Source organism: Lepisosteus platostomus, chromosome 5, assembly GCF_059453375.1.
Source record: "Lepisosteus platostomus isolate fLepPlt1 chromosome 5, fLepPlt1.hap1, whole genome shotgun sequence".
Taxonomy (NCBI): domain Eukaryota; kingdom Metazoa; phylum Chordata; class Actinopteri; order Semionotiformes; family Lepisosteidae; genus Lepisosteus; species Lepisosteus platostomus.
Genome location: NC_142615.1, coordinates 21,852,790 through 21,870,232, shown reverse-complemented (window position 1 = coordinate 21,870,232; position 17,443 = coordinate 21,852,790). Strand labels below are relative to the sequence as shown.

At 41.9% G+C, this 17,443-nt stretch overlaps 1 protein-coding gene across 3 annotated transcripts; it reads right to left on the bottom strand.

Moving 5' to 3' along the window:
• Positions 1–5,398: 5,398 nt before the first annotated feature.
• Positions 5,399–16,809, bottom strand: LOC148664895 (zona pellucida sperm-binding protein 3-like). 3 transcript variants are annotated; one of them, XM_088631563.1, is made up of 4 exons: positions 6,131–6,364; positions 5,936–6,053; positions 5,570–5,737; positions 5,399–5,490 (listed from the first exon to the last, which is right to left on the bottom strand). In XM_088631563.1, exons 1-4 carry the CDS (start codon positions 6,253–6,255, stop codon positions 5,479–5,481), a joined length of 423 nt encoding a protein of 140 aa, XP_088487689.1. In that variant the 5' UTR covers positions 6,256–6,364; the 3' UTR covers positions 5,399–5,478. The 3 variants fall into 3 exon arrangements, 2 of the variants coding, with proteins under 2 accessions (XP_088487689.1, XP_088487688.1); XR_015936527.1 differs by lacking the exons at positions 5,399–5,490; positions 5,570–5,737; positions 5,936–6,053; positions 6,131–6,364 and adding exons at positions 6,927–7,081; positions 9,676–9,731; positions 12,353–13,177; positions 15,970–16,809; XM_088631562.1 differs by having other exon boundaries at positions 5,399–5,737.
• Between the last annotated feature and the right edge of the window lie 634 nt (positions 16,810–17,443).

The following is a 17,443-nucleotide window of genomic DNA, read 5'->3' as shown; positions in this document are numbered from 1 at the left end:
TTTTGTTCTTTTTTTTCACGTTGCGATCCAAAAAGCCTCAGATGCACAGTCTGACAGCAACCAAACCAGAATGGATTCTGCTGGGAGCCGGACTGAGCTCATTCTTGCTCCCTGTGCTGAAAACAGAATTAGCTCTTCCTCGAACATCGTCTACAGCTGCTGGATGGTGCTCTACGTCCTGCTGCTCCAGCAATTATTTGGACGAAAGACAGATCACTTGTCCGCTTTTAACCTTCTCGCAGCTACAGGCGAGACTGAAGCTGGCGATATAAAGGCACGCGCTGGTACACCTTCTCGAACTTTCACAATCATGATAAACATTTTTTAAGACCTTTGAAAAACTAGATATAGATATAGATAAAACTAGATAAAAAACATGAGCTTTATCGGTTTTTACATTAATCGATTTTGAATCAAATTTGATCTTTTTACATTGCATTTTACGTTGAAATGTAGCATGCATACCTAATCCACCAACGGACAGAGCAATATTTTACGTTGCCTTCCAGAGCTTCCAACGTGTGGTGGATTTGTATGGGTGTCTGTATGAGACCACTACAGCACTGGCGCAAGTGCAAAATCCACTTTCACAAGACTTTTTCAGTGTCTTCTCTCTCAAATGGACCGAAGCACAGGAGCCAATATAAGAGAAAATGACAGGTGTTTAAACAGAGTATGTCCCAATGTCTGCGACAACGCATTGTGATTTTGTATAAACGCAAATGGTTTATCATTTAAAAGCCAACATCATTCTTTTTATCCCTGGCGCTAATACGCTACCATACATGCGAGCTGTTGTGTGAAAGAAAATTCATATGTGCGTAGGAAGGCAGAATAAAATCCAGAACTGTGTTGGTGACATCGATAAACAGGGCTCATGTTCACAACAAAACTTTACTGTATAAAAAGTTAAAATTCGTAAATATATATTTTTTTAATTATGCAAGGTGTCTGTTAAACCATTCATGAAGGATTTTTAGACAAAAAAACACACTATTATATGAGAACATATATTTACTATATCTGCATTTAACTCACTTTTTAACAATATCAATTTCAAGGCCGATATAAATTGCTGCCCTGCTTTTTTGTCATAAATACACAAGCTTGTTATGTCTTGTGTCAGAAATAAACTGCATGAAATTTGCTAAAGCAACAAAAAGTAAGCGCCACAAAGAAGACAGACATTTGCGTTTATAGTGCAATATTATCTCGAGCCTTTAAAATTACTTTAAATGCAATTTGTTTTTCTCTGTGGCTCTAAGGCTTTGTCATTTACTGTAGTTATTCAGGAGAACATTATGTTAATCGTATGGATGAAACGTTTAATATATTCAGGTGGGTAGCTACGTCAGCATGCGTATCTGCAAAGGAACAAGTACTACTGTAGGTTTATTCCATGCTGAAAAGAGAAGAGAGAAAACAAACCTGAAGAAGGTTCTACAGCTGAAACGTTATGTTTTCTCTCTTCTCTTTTCAGCATGGAATAAACCTATTACTTGTTCCTTTAATATATTGTTCGGTTTGACTCAAAATGCTTTACTACTACAAGAGAGAATTATAGTATGGAGGATGAGACAAATTTATGATTTCTTGGAAGAAAAAAATGTTTTTTCTTTGCATTCGAAATGAATCGAAACTTTAGCGCGACACACAAACCCTTTGTCTTTTTTAAAGATATAATATTTTTAAACAGACAGTATAGAAAATGTTTTTTTTTACTAAGCAATTTTGGCCGGGGGCGATGTATTACTAGTAGTGGTGCTGAGGTCACTATGGTGCAGTTGAGCACCGTAAGATTAGGGCCAGTGACGTAATGTATAACGCATCTGACTTTGAAACAGAAGATTGTAGGTTTGACTCCTGCCTGGCACATGTTGCTTTTTTAACACGGTACTGTCTGAAGATCAGCTCCTGCTCTGAGCTCAATAGCAATGCAAAACTGTGCGTAACAAAGCTGGCGAGCAGCTGAACTTGTGCTCAGTAGTCAGTACGGTGCTGAGGGTTCAGTACTGGCGTTGTTCTAATTAGCACGAACTGCAATGGCTCTGAATCTGACCATTTCTATGGAAGCCTGTTTCCGCCAGGGAGTAAAAATAAAAACGCGCTATGGTATCTCAGAATTCCGACTTAGTAACTGAGAATTGCGACTTAAAAACTCAGAACTTTCCGACTTTATATCTCACATTTGGGACTTCGAATTAACCCATATTTCATTGTCTGTCCTTTTGTCATTGTAACGGATTCGGGTTCCAGGCCTTGTGCCCTCGCCGCTCCCACCCTAGTTCGTGCCTCACTGCATTGGCTCGAACCCAGGCCTTGCCAGCTGAGCTAAAGAAGAGTTTTTTTTTTTAAAGTAAAAAAGGACATACAATGGAAATATTTAAAAAGTTTCAGCTTTTATAATTGTGAATTCTCCTGGATGTGAAGTGTCTATTTATGTATCTTATTTCATATTGTCTTCGTTTTTGTATTTCTGATGATTAAATAAAAAAAAAATTAAAAGCCCACCGTCCACTATTCCATCCGTGTACTATGGAAGCCTCACTACTGGAAATGGAATTCCATAAAAATTAATGTAATTAATTTGATTTTTATCAGGTCACTGTACAAGACAAGTCTTCAGGCTTATAGATCCTATGATCTTGTACGATTCATCAATATAGTGTAACAGAACGGCCAACATACAATTTGTAATTCAGGTGGGTAGCTGCGTCAGCATGCGTAGGCTGCAAAGGAACAAGTAATAGGTTTATTCCATCCTGAAAAAAAGAAGAAAGAAAATATGTTTTGGCCGAAATGTACCAGTAAACGTTACATTAATAATACCAGCCAATGATACATTATCATTTCACACCGGTTCTACAGGAATCTACAACAGAGCCCTGAGTTGACTCCCGGAGTCCCACTGAGCCCATAGAATTCCACATCACCCATCACTCCTGCGCACAGTCCGCTGAGAGCGCCTGTCCATAAACTACTGGATTGAGAACGGGATCAGATAATTCCCCATTTTCTTAATTCTACATCAAAGGACTGTTAAAGGTCTATTTGAAGGCATCGATTCGTATTCTTAAACCAGATGAACGCCTGGAATAAGTTAATATTACTTATAAATAGTCGTGCTACAATACTCCAGTTGAAGGCACGCTTCTAGCTTTGTGGTACTCTGGTGCGTCACAAATTTATGTTTGAATTTCTGTGGATGAACTACTATACAGTAGATGTACCCTCTCTCACTTACTTTAGCGACAGTCATTGCTCTTCATCTGAGTGATGTATTTGCCTGTTTTTCAGTTCACTTCCCTGCAAGGAATATTTACCTCAGAGCTCTCTTTCACAGACTGCAGGCGCTATGTTTGTTAACAGGTGTTAGTGATGACATCTTTCTGTATGATCAGGACAGGAGCTGCAAGTCCACTGTGTTGTGGCTGCAGTACAATTTTAGCTTATTATTATAATACTTTTTAACAGCGACAGATTCCTAAGATCACGAGGTGTTTATGATATTATTTCAGTATTAAGTTGCTACTACATTCGGAACTGTCCCATAGGATTCAGTGTTCCATCAGTTTGGCACTAAACTGCTTAGTCTATTGCAGAAATTGTACTTAGTCCTGTCCTGTAGTGTCCTCTAGAGAGCAGCAGCTGTTTCCTTGGGCTCATTGCAATTGGGAACATTGTGATTACTGAGCAGGGGACTAAAGTCAGCAGACGAGCGAGTTGCAAATCGGTATTAATCTGGCGTACAGAGCTGCATGCTAATCTCTGGATCATCTCCAGTTAATGTGATGCTGTTCTTACCTTGCAATTGACCCAATCTGACTACTGGCACCAACAACCCTGTTATTACAAATAAACTTCTTGTGTACCTACCGTGATACATAAGTTTGGTGGAGAGGTTTGGCAGCCCATATTCAGTCAAAGGTGTGTGTGCAGATCACTGTGATATACAGGCATCAACAAACTGACATACAATATTAAATGTTTAACTGATAAAACCCAAATGAACCAAACCTGTATAAATTAGTGGTGGAAAGGTCTCTGAGCCTTTGGTAAGAACGATGGGTATATAACCCATTGTCCTCAATATTTGGAAATGAATCCTTGAGCACTGCTGTTGTACCAACGGTCCTCAAAAGTGCTGCCATTACCCCCGTCCCATAAAAGCCTAACATTACCCTTTCTTGCATAAACTGTAGAACTTGCCTTCACATTTCAGTTGCAGTTTAATCTATTATCACCCTACTCCCCACTTCATAACCTTCACTCTTCTAATTCTGGTCTCCTGTCCCCCAAGCCCGTCTACACTGTATGGGTGACAGGGCATTCTGCTGTTATGCCCCCAAGCTCTGGAACTCTCTCCCCAAGGATACCAGAGTCACCTTCCCTAAACTCCTTCAAATTCAGACTCAACACCTTGTTCTGTAGAAGAGCCTTTACTGAACTGGTTCCATTCTTTAGCCCTCTGCTTCTACTTTCCTTAGTACCACCATCCATGGTCTCCTCTGTCTATTGGAATTGTTTTATCCTGTGTATTCTTATTGTAATTCTGTCAAGTGCTTTGAGAAGCCACCTTCAGAACCATTATATAAAATAGTTTAGCCTAAATCCTGGAAGCTTTAATAGGGCAGTGCAGTAGGGCTAAGAATTGACAGTGTTAGTGGGCCAGCAGGATTTGTGCAAATTATAGGTAGTCACAAAGGAAGACTAGGATTCACTTGAAAATCATGACATGGGACACTGAAACAGGGGAGAGGCTTTGTGTAGTAAGGGTTCAGTCTCAATCTACGCAGTCTGTGCTGCTGGTAAAAGTGGTTGTGAACACCTGTCTTCCCAGTCAAGTACTGGGATATCCAGTCTCAATCCTAATACTTCTCATGACTGTCCACTACCACTGCTGTAAAACCAACACCCATAAGACAAGACCTCCAAGATTCTAACTGTACCATTATTCATTGATGTTCACGCACCAGTATTATTCCTCTGCCAAGGAACGGAAGGCCTACTTTACACCAAGCCCCTGTTGACAATCCCTTCCTTGTGTTTCTTTTAGTCAGTTTGTGCAGCCTAGAATAGGACACCAGATCTCACTCTTACTGGCACTACAGTAGCAACTCACACTCCATAAGCACTACCCCTCTCGGAAACGGGAGGATTTCCAGTATATTGAACACCTCTGTCTCTCCCCAAGTAAAAAAAAAGTCACACTGCCCTGCCCAAGGAATAGTGCGGCCATCTTCCCCCAGTACAACGCTTTATTACTCCAGCCATTTTCAGTCCTCATTGGCAGCAATACGGGAAGCATTCTTGAAAGGGAACCCCCACAAATACTTCCCTTGAATTCCTCCACCCCATTCAAACCTATAAACCATAAAGAAACAAGGGTAGGCAGAAGGGTCTTTCACAGCTTTATTGAGATGTTGCCATTACAAGGCAAGTGGAGGCAGGAGAGTCACAAGGGCCAGGCTGGAGCCTTCATTCAGGCACCTGGGGAGGAAGAAGGAGAACAATCCAGCTGAACTGCAGGACACGCACCCCTACAGGAGCTCCTCCTGCCAGACCCTACCTGTCCACTGGCCAACATCTCCAAAGTCCTCTGCTCCCTCCACATCCTCACTGGTGCTCTCAGCATCTTCACTGGAGCTCTGCTGTAGGTGCAGGACTTGGTCCCTGGTGTTGCTTTAGCAGGAGCCACAGCCATGACACAGTGCATGTACAGCTCAGTCACTTCATGCTGCAAGAGGGAAGGTCACAGCATTAAGGGATCAAGGCCAATAGAGGGACAGAGAAGGACCTTCTGCCATCAGTGAAGGCAAGCTGGCAGCTCTAGGCACTACAGCTGCCACAGTCTAGTTCACATCTAGATCATGAATGAAAAAGCAGACAATGGATCAGTAGAGCAAGAAGGCTGAGCAGCCTTTGAGAGCAGCACCTTCCTGGACAGCTTCTTCTGGAAGAGGAAGGCATCAATCGTGAAGCGGAGCACATCCTTCTGCTTGGAGGGGACAAACCTGGACAGGCAGCCATCTGCCTTGCTGTCCACCATGCACCTGGGGACAAGGACAAGGATGAACCCCTGCAGGCTCTCAGGGCCCCTGCCCACCTCCCCTTCCAGAAGGGGCAGTACCCCAAGTTGTCGATCACAGGGAAACGGGGCTGGGAGTGCTGGTCCGGTTTCTCTGTTACATAACACGAGTGGATGTACAGCCTCTGCTCCACTGTGGCAAAGTAGGCAGTGGCCTGGAAGTACATGGGCTGACCCAGGAAGTACTCATCCTTAGGAGAGAGCCGGACCCAGTGGGCTGGAGAGAGAGAGGCAGCATTACACCTGTACACAGCACCCCCTGCAGGCAGGAGGAGCCACTCACTCAAGGAGCTTACAGTTGGTGGTGAGCAGCACAAAGCTGTGCTTGTTCTTCAGGTCCTTGAAGAAGGTCCTTCTCCTGGCCCACGTGGGGACATAGCCAACCTTGTAGGAGTAGTGGAACCTGCAGGACAGAGGGGATGAGGGGCTTCTGGACACTTTCCCAGCGGCTTCTCAGCAGCAGCAGAGCCCTGCCTACCTGTTGTAGGAGCACTTGACCGGCACAGAGAAGGGAATGAAGCGATGCACAGGTGCACTGGAGGAGGGCGGGGCATAGCGGAGAGTGTTGGAGTACACCAGGCGGCCCTGGACAACCTGCAAGGTCACAGAGGAAGGGGTATTCCCAGGAAAGGCAACCCTGACACTAGCCCTACAGCTCACATCGATACACTGCCTGTAGATGAAGACCCGCTTACCGATCGCTCGGTACCGCACTCGTGAAGCCCGTAGATGAAGTAGAAGTAACGGCCTGTGGTTCGGCTGACGCTGCAGTTGCCCAAGGTCACCTCCGATGGCCGACAGCTGAAGCCGAACAGGAGCCGACTGACCCTCACGTACATCCTGCTGGAGTCGCACCACACGGCCACTCCTCGGGTGCCCCCGATGGCCGGGCGAGCCGGCTGCCGCCCTCGCTGGGGAGGAAACAGGACGCTCTTGATGCCCGAGAGTCCCAGCCAGCCGGCCCGGCGGAGATCAGTGCGGGGAGCCCGGCCCCTGCGCACAGGCACAGCACAAAGAGAAACGAGCGCATCGCCAAATTAACGTCCCGCTAAATTGCTACAGGAGTAAAATAAGTAAACCACCAAACTGTGTTGAAGCAAGAAAGCATAAAGTGTGAACGCGGTGACTAGGTTTTTATACTGGCAGGACCTTCTACCACACACCTGGTCACACTACCGCTCAATCAACACAATTAATTACACACAGAGACTCTTGTTCTCAGCGTCTAATTAGAACCTGCTTCCAGTCTGAGGCCGGACTCCGGGAAGCCGCCTGAACACTTTCCCGTGTGTATTCGACCTCAGCGGAGGAGTTCCACGCAATTTAGACAGAATTAAATCACCCACACGTGTAGATTTGGCTCAGATGAATTTATTGTTCAATTAGTTTCTAATTTACGAGGACAGTGTGTTAAACTCACTGTCAGACAGAGTACGGAACATGCGACACGTCCGTCCACACTTTACTTTATCAAGGGGGCTGTTCTATCAACATGTAACGCAATTAAAATAAGTTTACTATTTTTCATTTTTGCATGTCATATTAAAATGTGTAATACAAGCATTTCTTTGCTTCCCAGTAAAGAAATACTGATCAGCTTTTGACATGATCTGATAATAATTTGTCTGATTTTTCAGATTGCTTTTGCTTCGCAGCACTGAGAACCTATGGAAGCCCGTTTCCGCCAGGGAGTAAAAAATAAAACTATGGTATCTCAGAATTGCGACTTAGAAACTCAGAATTCCGAATTTATATCTCGTAATTGCGACTTAAACACTCAGAATTCTGACTTTATATCTCACATTTGCGACTTCGAAATAGCCCATATTTCATTGTCTGTCCTTTTATTATTGTAATGGATTCAGGTTCTAGGGCTTGTGCCCTCGCCGCTTCTGTATCTTATTTCATATTCTGTGTCCGTTTTTGTATTTCTGGTGTTTAAATATTTTTTTTAAAAGCCGCTATTCCATCCGGATTTTTATCAAGTCTTCAGGCCTATAGATCCTATGATCATTGTGTTTTCTTTCTTTTTTTTCAGCATTGAATAAACCTATTACTTGTTCCTTTGCAACATACAATTTGTACGATCTGGTTGCAGTGTGGTGATGGCACCGCCCTCCCCTGCGCATAACAGGGATGCTGGCCGCCGGGGCTAAAGAAAGTGCTCTTAAGCTCAGCTGGCAAGACCTGGGTTCGAGCCAATGCAGTGAGGCACGAACTAGGGTGGGAGTGGCGAGGGCACAAGCCCTTAGAACCTGAATCCATTACAATAACGAAAGGACAGACAATGAAATATGGGCTATTTTGAAATCGCGAATGTGAGATAGAAAGTCAAAATTACGAGATATAAAGTCGCAATTCTGAGTTTTTAATTTGAAATTCTGAGATATAAAGTTGGAATTCTGAGTTACTAAGTCGGAATCCTGAGATACCATAGCGCGTTTTATTTTTACTCCCTGGCGGAAACGGGCATCCATACATTTCAATTAGTCTGATCAGTGTAGGACAAGTTAATGTAGAATTATTACTTTGTCTCTTTTTCGTATATAAATGAATGTCTCTGACAACTTAATGTTAGTTTTTAATTTAGTTTTAGTTTTACGATGTAGGTCAAACGTTGACATATGCACGAGTATAGGAAATGTCTCCCTCCTGATTCAGCTCATGCTCCATAGGAGAGAAGTGATTCCTCCTGCTTCTCGTACAACTATATGAGAACAGAAGCCCGTGTCACCCAGCTCTGATTCAAGAGCGACTCATATCTTTAGCCCCTTTTTTTATTCGTGATCCTAATTTTCTTTAGTTATGATCAATATTGAACTTTTTCTAAATAAAACGACAAAAATCAAACATGCAGGCAGACATTTTAAAAAGTATAACGAGTTGACAGGGTGCCCCTTTGGAATAGTTGTCAGAAAATGTGAGAAAAGTAAACTTACATTACAAGCTCTCACACACAGCATTAGAGATTGGAATCTGATTGTAAAAAAAAAACTACCCGTCTCCCCAGCATTTAACGGTGCTGTTGTTTTTATTTTACATATTGTTAGCATTTTAATAAATTGTTAAAAGCGGAGCTGCCAGCACACTTACAAGTATCCTTGTGAAGCAGTCAGTGAATATGAGTCTGGTGTTAGCGTACAGGGCCAACTCCTCAGTTAACACTCAGTTCAGCAGTCACTGGTGATTAAACTGCTAGCACAACTGGTCTATACTTATATTGTTAATAATATAATCTTAATAATATTATTAACCTTAGGGGTGCCTGTCTGGACTCAGAGGGAATCTTGCTGGCACAATATCGTCGCTTAGCTCACCTTGTTCCGTTTAGGGACTTTGCCTCGCCCCAGGGGGAAAGCTCCCTGGTTTAGAGACCCGCCCAGAGCTCAGAGGAACCACGTCTTGTCTTGGTTTCAAAACCAAGCTCAGAGGAATCATGTCTTGTCTCGGTTAAGGTATTTTTACCCTGAATCTCAGAGGCGTGTCCTTACTCTTTTCCCTATAAATGATTCTTTATATTCTCTGTATGTTTCCGGTCCTTCCTTTTCGGTAACCTAATTGTGTGGTAACATAAAAAATATACTCACCCTGTGTGCTGTCTGGGAATTACCGAAGACTTGGAGAATCCTGTCGACTACGCCAACTGTTGTGGGAAATTCTTCATCAGAGGAGAAGGACACAGTCTTGTGCAGATTCAGTTTTATTGAGCTCAATAAGTCTGACAATGCGTGCTGGGTCTGCCCCACAAAACAGACAAACTGCAAGGGTTTCCCAATTCTTATATACAGTCAGAAGAAAGTTTGTTTCACCACCTGAGTGCTTGTCCTGTTCTTTGATATCTAATTACTTCTTGTCCTACTCTTTCTTGCTCTAGGTTCTGTCCTTTGATATGCAGCAGACATTGGTGTGATTTATCCTGTTTGTGGGTGTTGTTCCTGTTTTTTATTATGTAGCATTAAGCCACTGGGGCTGCTAAAGCAGGTCAGCTTTATGGCATCTTAGTTTAACTTATGTTTGAGGCTAGATTAACAGATCCCATTAACACCTCTCACAGTGTGCTTAAGTGGTGATACTGTGATGCTGGATAAGTGAGATATATACACATGTCCCACTTCAGTTACAATGGACTTCACTGGGCTCCTAGGAAGATTCAAATCTTTGCCAATCTTTTTATAACCTTCTCCAGCTTTTCTCCTCCTAACAACTTTATCTCAAAGCTCCACAGGCAGCTCCTTGGTCCTCATGACAGCAGGACTGATCTGATCTGCTGTTTTAGTTGTGAGACCTCACAGTCAGTGATATTTATTGTGCAATTTATCGAGCAAGTGAACACCGGTGAACTTGAAAGGAACACAGGTGTACCTTGTTAACATAATTTAGTATGACCTCTCAAGATAATTGACCCAAATTAGGTTGTTAAAACAAAGGGAGTGAATACTTATCAATTAAGTAATTTTCCATTTTTATTTAATAGATGACTTCAGAACTATAAATATTTAATTTCATTTTAACATTATAAACAATGGGGCATGAATACTTTCTGAAGGCACTGTATATATTGCTTGTCTTGTTTAAAAAATAGTTGCATTGAAAAAAATGACTATTATAGAATTATTGCTAATTCATACGATATCTTGTTCTTTATTATTTACCCTTTATTGTATAAATATTTCTTGTATTTGATATATATCCTCTCTGGGGAAAATACACTTTAGATTGTGCAACAAAGACTTTGAGCTTTTGTTTGTAGAATTTAATCAGATGTGTGACTTTTTTTCCTTAAGAGTGACAGTTAAGGATCTTAATCTGTTTTATACACATTCTGTGTATAACATGGTAAGTTAAAAGCTGTTACACAATTACAAGCTTATCCAATGAGAACAGTCTTAATTGGAAAATTAAACAGGACTAAAATTAACATTCCAAGACTATAAGGAATCCAATTCAATTGACAATGAAATTTATTCAATTTAGACCTCATTCATTTTAAAATTGAATAAAACTAAAAACATTTTATTATACACATAAATTAAACTCTGTGACAGTAGCTATTTCTATTTTAGTCAATCGTAAATAAGAGTATAGTCATAATTTAATTGACCAGATGAACTCAAAAGTGGGTGAGTACAAAGTGACTGTGACTAATAGATATTTTATTAAAGTAAAGGTTTGTTCCATGCTGAAAAGAGAAGAAAATAAATGTTTCGGCTGTGGAGCCTTCTTCGGATGTCACATGCCTACTTGCACTGAAAGACATTTTAGTTTACTTGACTGACAACTGACCTGCTGACTAGATTGGTGTTTTTAAGTCACCTGACTGGAAAAAAACCCACTCTTAACTGCAGCGGAATGGTCTCTCTCCTGTGTGAATGCGCTGGTGCATTTTTAAGTCATGTGACTGAATAAAACTCTTCCCACACTGACTGCACCTGAATGGTTACTCTCCTATGTGAATGTGCTGGTGTGATTGCAAGTGGCTTATCTGACTAAAACTCTTCCCTCGCTGACTTCAGCTGAATGGTCTCTCTCCTGTGTGAATGCGCTGGTGGGCTATTAAGCTACTTGACTGTCTAAAACTCTTCCCACACTGACTGCAGCTGAATGGTTTCTCTCCTGTGTGAATGCGCTGGTGGGTTTTTAAGTCACAAGACCGAATAAAACTCTTCCCACACTGACTGCAGCTGAATGGTCTCTCTCCTGTGTGAATGCGCTGGTGGGCTATTAAGCTACTTGACTGACTTAAATTCTTCCCACACTGACTGCAGCTGAATGGTCTCTCTCCTGTGTGAATGCGCTGGTGGGGTTTTAAATCACCTGACCGAATAAAACTCTTCCCACACTGACTGCAGCTGAATGGTCTCTCTCCTGTGTGAATGCGCTGGTGGGCTATTAAGCTACTTGACCGACTAAAACTCTTCCCACACTGACTGCAGCTGAATGGTCTCTCTCCTGTGTGAATGCGCTGGTGCCTTTTTAAGTCATATGATTGAATAAAACTCTTCCCACACTGACTGCAGCTGAAAGGTCTCTCTCCCGTGTGAATGCGCTGGTGGTTTATTAAGTTACGTGACCGACTAAAACTCTTCCCACACTGACTGCAGCTGAAAGGTCTCTCTCCTGTGTGAAGGTGCTGGTAGGGTTTTGAAATGCTAGACTGACAGAAACGCTGCTCCTCCCTGTGCCATAATGGCAGTTTGTCCACTCCATCTGAGCAAGGCCTTGACTGATCTTTCCTCATCCTCTGATTGTGCTGGGGTCTCTTACTCTGAAAATGCTCCATGGAATGATCTTGCTCTGTGTGCTGAAACTGAGATTTGTTTTCTCCACCTTGTCCCTCAGTGTGCTGCTCAGCAGTGTGAATCATCTGGGGCTCCTTCTCCAGCTCTCTGAGACTAAAACCATCCAGTTCATTCAGTTGTTCCTCTCTTTGCCGAAGAACAGACATACTCTCCAGTTCATTAAAACTTTCAACAATTTTCTCAGTAACCAGATCATTAAACCTGTGTGTAAAGTCATCAGATACTAAGGGATCATATGGTTGTTTGAGACTCTGCAATGACAGTCTCTCCACTTGAACAGAACAAGGTCTAATGATTATCAAGCCCTGTAGGAGCTGCTGTTGCTCCTCCCTGTACTGACTCTTCTCAGTGTGCTGTGACTCAGTATTGTTCTCTTCACCAGGTACATCAGTCGTCTGCTCTGCAGGGTCAATCAACTGGGGATCCATGTCCTGCTCTGTAAGATTAAACTCACACAGTTCTTCTTTGTGCTCTTGTACAGAGAAACAGCCTAGTTCATTACAAACCTGCGTAATATTGTTTGAGTACAGATTATTCATCTTATCTGTAAAATCATCACATACTAAGAGTCCAGGTGTCCCACTCTCAGACTCCATCTTCATCATGGGCACAGAGTTCAGAACCTCAACAATCTGTCTGCTCTCTGTGTGCTGCTCACTGAGAGTCTTTTTCCCTTCTGGAGCAGTGAGCTCTGTCTCCTGCATCAGACTGGAGCCCCACTCCTCCGCACTATGCTTCTGTTCAAGAGCAGCCCTTTCCCCAGCCTCAAAGAGAGCACTGGCCTCTGAGCCTGTAAACACAGAACAAGATAAAATCTTTATAATAATAATAAAAAACTTTATTTTATATAGCACCTTTAAAGGTGGCTTCTCAAAGCATTTTACAGAATGCCAACAACAAAAAATACACAAAATAAGCACGATTAGAACACACAGTTAGAGGAGACACTAGATGGTGGTACTAAATACAGTAGGAGCAGAGGGGTAAAGAACAGTTCAATGAAGGGCCTTCTAAAGAAGAAGGTTTTGAATCTGGATTTGAAGGAGTTTAGAGAAGGTGACTCTCTGATATCCTTGGGGAGTTCCAGAGCTTGGGGGCATAACAGGAGAAGGCCATGTCACCCATTGATTATAGACGGACTGGGGGACAGATAGGAGAACACAATTAGAAGAGTGAAGGTTGTGACGTGGGGAGTAGGGTGATAAACCAGACAGGTACTGAGGTGCCAAGCCATGGAGAGCCTTATAGGTGAGCAGGAGGATTGTTAAGTCGACATGCAACTTGACAGGAAGCCAGTGCAAGGACTCAGGATAGGAATAATGTGAACACTTCTTCTAGACCTGGTCAGGATTCTGGCTGCTGAATTATGGACATACTGGAGTTTGTTCAATGTGGATTTAGAATCCCCAGAGAGTACAGCATTACAGTAGTCGATTCAAGATTAGACAACACTTTTCAGCCACAGTTAGTGATAACATAGGGCGTAGTGGAGCAATATTTTTGCTGCACATATGGGTCAAACGTCAAATAGCATCCCTAAGTTTTTCAATATAGACTGAAGCTCAAGTATAAGATTATCTACAGATAGAGTTACAGCATTGGTTTTACAAAGTTGATTGGTGGTGCCAATAAGCATGACTTCAGTCTTGTCACAGTTAAGATGAAGGACATTTTGAGTCATCCAAGATTTTATATGGGAGATGCAACTAAATAGAATAGAGACAGACACATCAGCGTCAGGTTTGGTATGGATGTATATTTGAGTATCATCAGCATAGTAGTGATAGCTGAGGCCATGTGATCTAAAAAGCTTTAAACTACACACATGCGTACTAGTACACTGACAATCAATTTGGGTTGTTTAAACATAGCGGAATAAATGGGTATAAGGGGGTGTTCTGATTTAGCTTTGTCAAAAACCTAACTACCATCTAAAAAGAAAGTCTACTGTAATAATATCACAATCACGTTACATTTACTTTAACAGTGCACTGAGAGAGAGAGGGGTTAATACAGACACATTGACTGGACACTACAGTACATTAACACTACAGTGAGAGAGAGGGCTTTATACAGACACGGACAAACTGGAAATAAAAGCATATTAACACTGCATTGACAGAGGGGGGTAAATACAGACACTGGACATAACAGTACATTAACAATGCACTGAGAGAGAGAGGTGGGTTAACAGACAAATTGACTGCACACTACAGTACATTAACACCACACTGAGACAGAGGGGTAAATACAGACAATGATTGGACATAACAGTACATTAACACTGCACTGAGAGAGAGGTGTTAATAGATACATACTGACTGGACACTGCAGCATATTAGCACTGCACTGAAAGGGGTTTATACAGACATGCTGACTGGACAGTATAGTACATTAACACTACACTGAGACAGAGGCATTTATACAGACCGTACATTAACAGTGCTCAGAGAGAGGGGGGTAAATGCAGACAGACTGACTGGACACTATAGTACATTAACATTGTACTGAGAGAGATAGAGGGATAAATACAAACACACTGACTTGACACTACAGGACATTAACACTGCATTGAGAAAGAGAGGAATTAATACAGACACACTGACCACACATTACAGTAGTTTAAAACTGCACAGAGAGAGGCAGGTTAATACATACATACAGACTTAACACTACAATGCATTAACACTGCACTGAGAGAGGGGTGAACACAGATACATTGACTGGACACTACAGCATATAAACACTGCACTGAGAGATGGGTGAATACAGACACACTGACTGGACACTACAGCACATAAACACTGCACTAAGTGAGAGGTTAATACAGACACTTTCTGGACACTACAGTACATTAACACTTCAATGAGAGAGAGGGGTTAATACTGACACTACAGGACATAAAGACTGCAATGAGAAAGAGGGGTGAATACAGACAGACTGCCTGGACACTACAGTAAATTAACACTGCACTGAGAGAGAGAGGGGTTGATTCACACACACTTACTGCACAGTACAGTACATAAACAATGCACTTAGAGAGAGAGAGGTTAATACAGACACACCGGATTAATATTCCAGAGGAGTTAATACAGACAGACCCTGGAGGACGGTAATATCTAAACCAATCAAAATAATTTTTATTTACACAATCATTAGTATAAATAAAAAAATCTAGACCGATACAACGTGAATACAATATTTATAAATGGTGTCTCCTAATGACGTTGGATTACAAATTGATTCAGTGGAACAATTGTTGAATGTGAACGAGGGGTTTTCAGCACCGTAACCGGACAAAACAGTTCAGTTTCCAGTAAAGAATCCCGTTGCTACATCACACATGTCTTTCCCACGTCACTCTGCATCTCTCAAAGTTTATTTGATGACAGTTTGATACCTTGTTACTTTGTTAGATGCTTTGTTAGAATGCGTACTGAGAATGAGAATGAGAATGTTCACTATTGTGAGATGTTTTCTTTAAAATAAAGTTTGTTATTTAAAAAATCTCACCAGTGAGTTAGTTATATACAGTGGTTTTTAACACACACACTCTGACTTCATACAAGTCACCACACTGACCTGACAACATTTCTTATTTTATTTCTGCAGTGACTTCACAGGGAAGCGTCTGGGTACCCTGATCTGTCCGACCCTGATCTCCTCTTGCTCCCGAATCCTTCTCCCACAGCTGAAATCTCCACTTCAGGCATTCGTTTTCCTTCTTTAGCTGCGCCATTTCACTCCCGACACTGTCCTCCACACACTGCGTGATTTTAAGCACGGCCCGTCTCACCAGAATCTGGGAGACGCTGAGGAGTTTGTCTTGAAACTCGTCCTCAGAGTCAGAAATTCTGTTTCGGAAAACTTCTGAAACTTCATACACGATCGATTTGAGCAAAACCTGCATGAAAGAGTCAAGCTGGGTTTGCAGATTTAACAAGCACTCCGCCATCCTTCTTCAGAGTCGGTCAGAAACAAAGGCTCACTTCCGAAGTTTAAACAGAATAGCTTCTTTATTTTTATTCTTCACAGATCCTGCTCTGTTCAAGCATAAACACAGCCGACGAGACGTTACGTATTCAGAACCTGAAGTCATTTAAAAAATAATAATGAATAATGATAAGAAAATGATTCAGTCACCCACACGTTGGTGAAATACACGCAGTGTCGCGCAGTATGATGACGTCATTCTTTAGCGCGGATGCGGCTTCAAGACAACCGAGAAGCGGAGCTGAGAAAGAGGAGTTCCTGCAGCCGGATATAAACTTCACTGCACCTCCTAGCGCCACCTAGTCAAGAGGAGTGAATCGCCTGCGACCTTCGCCGTTCGTAACGGAACAGATACATTTTTTTGCCCTTTCACATCCCTCCTCCCCAACGAAAACGTCTCAAGCGGATTTTTGTTCTACATCTCCCTATGCAGGTTTTTGGTTAAAGAAAAAAAATGCTGTCGTTTTCTTGCCAACTGGCAGTATTTCTCCTGCACCGATAAGCAAGATTTCTATTTCATATTTCACAAATTGTTTGAATTTCTCGAAAAACAAGTGGTTCCAAGATAGGAAATAAATACTGTACTTGCATTTAACAAAATCAAGCCCTATGTGATTGTCCTTAATGATACATTCTGTATGACAAGACAGGAAAAAAGGCACCTCGGGATTTTGGACACAGGATCTCATTTACTTTTTAACAGTTTCAATAAGACCGATGAAAATTGTTGCCCTGCTTTTTGTCGTAAATACACAAGCTCTTTACGTCATGGGTCAGAAATAAACTGCATGAAATTAGCTAAAGCAACAAAAAGCAAGCGCCACAAAGAGGACAAACATTTGAGTTTATGGTGCAATATTACCTCGTCTTTAAAATAACTTTAAACGCATTTTTTTTCCCTCTGTGGCTCTAAGGCTTTCTTATTTAGCTGTACTGTTTTCTTTTACATATTGTAAAAAAGTCGCTAAATCATACGAACCATAAAAATTCCAATTGTAAACAAATTACAAATTTGAAATTATTAATATTCCTGAATTTTAAACCCATGGAGTATTCATACCTT

Coding starts and splice junctions, on each gene's coding strand:
- LOC148664895 (XM_088631562.1), bottom strand. CDS start 6,255: ATGTACTTCCAGGCCACTGCCTACTTTGCCACAGTGGAGCAGAGGCTG. Junction 6,054..6,130: donor CCTGTGATCGACAACTTGGG/GTACTGCCCCTT, acceptor CCTTGTCCCCAG/GTGCATGGTGGACAGCAAGG. Junction 5,738..5,935: donor AGAAGAAGCTGTCCAGGAAG/GTGCTGCTCTCA, acceptor TCCCTCTTGCAG/CATGAAGTGACTGAGCTGTA.